The sequence below is a fragment of the Hesperophylax consimilis genome, chromosome 4 (assembly GCF_061612785.1).
Source record: "Hesperophylax consimilis isolate HC1 chromosome 4, BYU_Hcon_1.0, whole genome shotgun sequence".
Lineage (NCBI taxonomy): Eukaryota > Metazoa > Arthropoda > Insecta > Trichoptera > Limnephilidae > Hesperophylax > Hesperophylax consimilis.
In genome coordinates, this window is record NC_142839.1 from 1,505,752 (window position 1) to 1,508,450 (window position 2,699).

The 2,699-nt window shown below is 34.6% G+C and overlaps 1 protein-coding gene across 1 annotated transcript; it reads right to left on the bottom strand.

Annotated features, from left to right (window-relative positions):
* Positions 1 to 202: 202 nt before the first annotated feature.
* On the bottom strand, positions 203 to 1,089 carry LOC149424009 (uncharacterized). Its single transcript, XM_089631112.1, has 2 exons — positions 1,006 to 1,089; positions 203 to 883 (listed from the first exon to the last, which is right to left on the bottom strand). The coding sequence occupies exons 1-2, from the start codon at positions 1,015 to 1,017 to the stop codon at positions 359 to 361; spliced, it is 537 nt and encodes a 178-aa protein (XP_089487238.1). The 5' UTR covers positions 1,018 to 1,089; the 3' UTR covers positions 203 to 358.
* Positions 1,090 to 2,699: the final 1,610 nt, after the last annotated feature.

The following is a 2,699-nucleotide window of genomic DNA, read 5'->3' on the forward strand; positions in this document are numbered from 1 at the left end:
AGTAGGCACCAAAACCATCATCTTACGAATATTATTTGTGGTGCTTTTTTAAACAACAAAACAAGATTGAAATTTAAAAACCTAGGTACACTTGGTTAACAGATCTCTGAACGATCAACAACACAAGTTGCACAATAGATATTACAATAGGTTAAAACTTATACACACCTTTGAAGCTTTCAAAATTAAATAAAAAGTCAAATAAAATAAGTAAACTCGTGTAATAAAAAATCTCACAGGTTCATTTAAAAATAAAACATGCTGACATCAGATAAACATACATTTCTCTGAAACTCTGAATCACCATCGATTATCTACAAATTATTTTCCTTAAAAAAACTTAAAAAATTATATGTCATTACACTGATCGCTTCATGAATTTAGAGTTGTACATTGAAGACATTTCCTCATCAAAACGACCGAAAGCGTCCTTTACTGTGTCTCCAACTGCAAGGACGGCCTTTTCAGCGTCGCTTTTGGGTTTAACGATACCGATCTTCTCTCCAATGAATTCGCCGGCATCTTTGAAGGAGTCTCCAACGTGTTGAGCGGCATCCTTGATCTTCTGTCCTGCGTTCTTGGCCTGTCTCTCCATTGTCTCCATGAACGTTTCACTGTCATCCTTCTGCTCTTCAATATCTTCCTTGACGTCTTCGGACACATCTTCCAGTTGTTCGATGCCTTTGGAAATGTTTTCCTTTACTTTGATGGCTTGTTCTTTGATATTGTCTACTTGGTGTTCTAATTCTTTCTTGGCTTCTGATAGGGCATCACTAATGTTGTCTTCGACGTCTTCACTTTCCTTGTTGGCCTGCTCATTGTAGGTGTCATCTGCATTGCAAATGGCACACAGGGCAACCAGAACTACGAACGCGGTGGTGAACTGCAAAAAAACACATTAATTAGTTAATCCGAATATATCACTTCCTACCGAAAACAGGGTACAACTTTGAGGCGTTATTTAAATGAGAAAAACAAATATCTAGATAATAATTTTAATCCTACCTTAAGAAACATGTTGACTGGCAGTTGGCAGTTGGCACGATTTAACGAGACGGGGACTCAATAAGATCTGATTTTCGTTCGGCGCAATCTGTTCTTTTATTAATTTCAATTGGTCGCAAATTCTCAAAATGTGAGAGCAAAATAAAATATTACGATCTCGTTTTTTTCCCTTGTATCAACACAACCAGCATAACCCATTCCAAATAATACATTTCGGGGTAACGCAGCTGACAGTAATAAGTAATAGCCCGTTTTAATAAAATATTTAAAAACATTGTACAGTAGTCACTTAAATACTTAATTAAAGCCTTTCGAAAATATTTATTTTGTTATTTAGGTACCAGGACGTCTATAAGAAAGTGAAGGCCTCAGCAGTTTGTGTACATAACTTAGCCCGAGGATTTGTTACATTAGGGTGGGTTGGTCTTGTTCATGTGAAAAATTTAATTTGCATATTTATCTCAGTTTGTTAATTTTCATTAAATAAAAAAACTGAATGTTTCGCATTTGAAACTTTGTTTGAAAAGCCTCAGCTGTAATAACAATAACAATTCTTGCCTAGTTAATACATATATGGAGCGCTGTTTCGTGAAATACCACAAAACAAGGGCGCTTTACCATAAGAAATAGCGTAATTCTCGATGTTGGTACCTTAAAAACATAAACTTTTTAATTATAAATAATGAGACTTTGAAATTTAATAATATACAGTTTGTTGTTGTGGGGTTAAAATTTAATCGTACCTGTTTTCCTACCTGCACGGAGAAATCTTACTGATATAAAATACTGCATTTTTTTTAAATCGGGTCAAATTATTATTTTTCCTGTTAAAAATGGGACTGCAGGCCTTTAACAAATAAATTGAAAGAGTTCATAACAAAGTATCAGTTAAGATGACATAAGACTCTAATAACGGGTGTTTGCTCGACGATCACTTTCTAATTATTTCTGATGTAAGTATTACTAAAATCTCAAATGTTTCTAGAGGGGTCCTTGAGGGTGAAAGTTGTTTGTATTTAAGATTAATAATTACCGGATATTACCATTAACATATTTGTATGTAAAAAGATTTGAAATTTTTGTAAAAAAAATTCAACTACATAGGTACTCGTAATTAGAGGTAATCACCAGATTTTATTTTTCACAACGACAAATTAGTAACATCCCGAAGGATCCCTCCAGAAAAATTTGGGATTTCAGTAATACGTTCATTATAAATAATTTGAAAAAACCCCACCGAACAATCAATTTTCTAGGCCTGTTAGGGCAAATTTGACCGTAAGTCCGTCCATTACACAGAGCCGCGTGCCAAATATTGTTTGTATACGACTTCATCACTTATGTAGTTAAGATTCCCACTTTATTTTAGAGATTTGCTATGGCGAATTCCACGGCAGGTCTTTCCAATAAGCCAGGACCGCGCGTCACTTTTTTTTTTACACGGCCAGCTTCACTTACGTCCATTATGATTCTGGCAATATTTTAAGGTATTGTGTAGTCTTAAAATGAGGACGGCGGAACACGTGTTCATACAAATATTGATAATGACATACTGATTTTGTCGCATTCCATAATGATATTTATTACGAAAAGAACACCTATTGTCGATATACTCGTGTTCTGGAAGACTAGTATTTTATCAGGAAATTGGCATGCTATAAATTTTTTAACAGGATCAATGTTTTCCGTGTGTC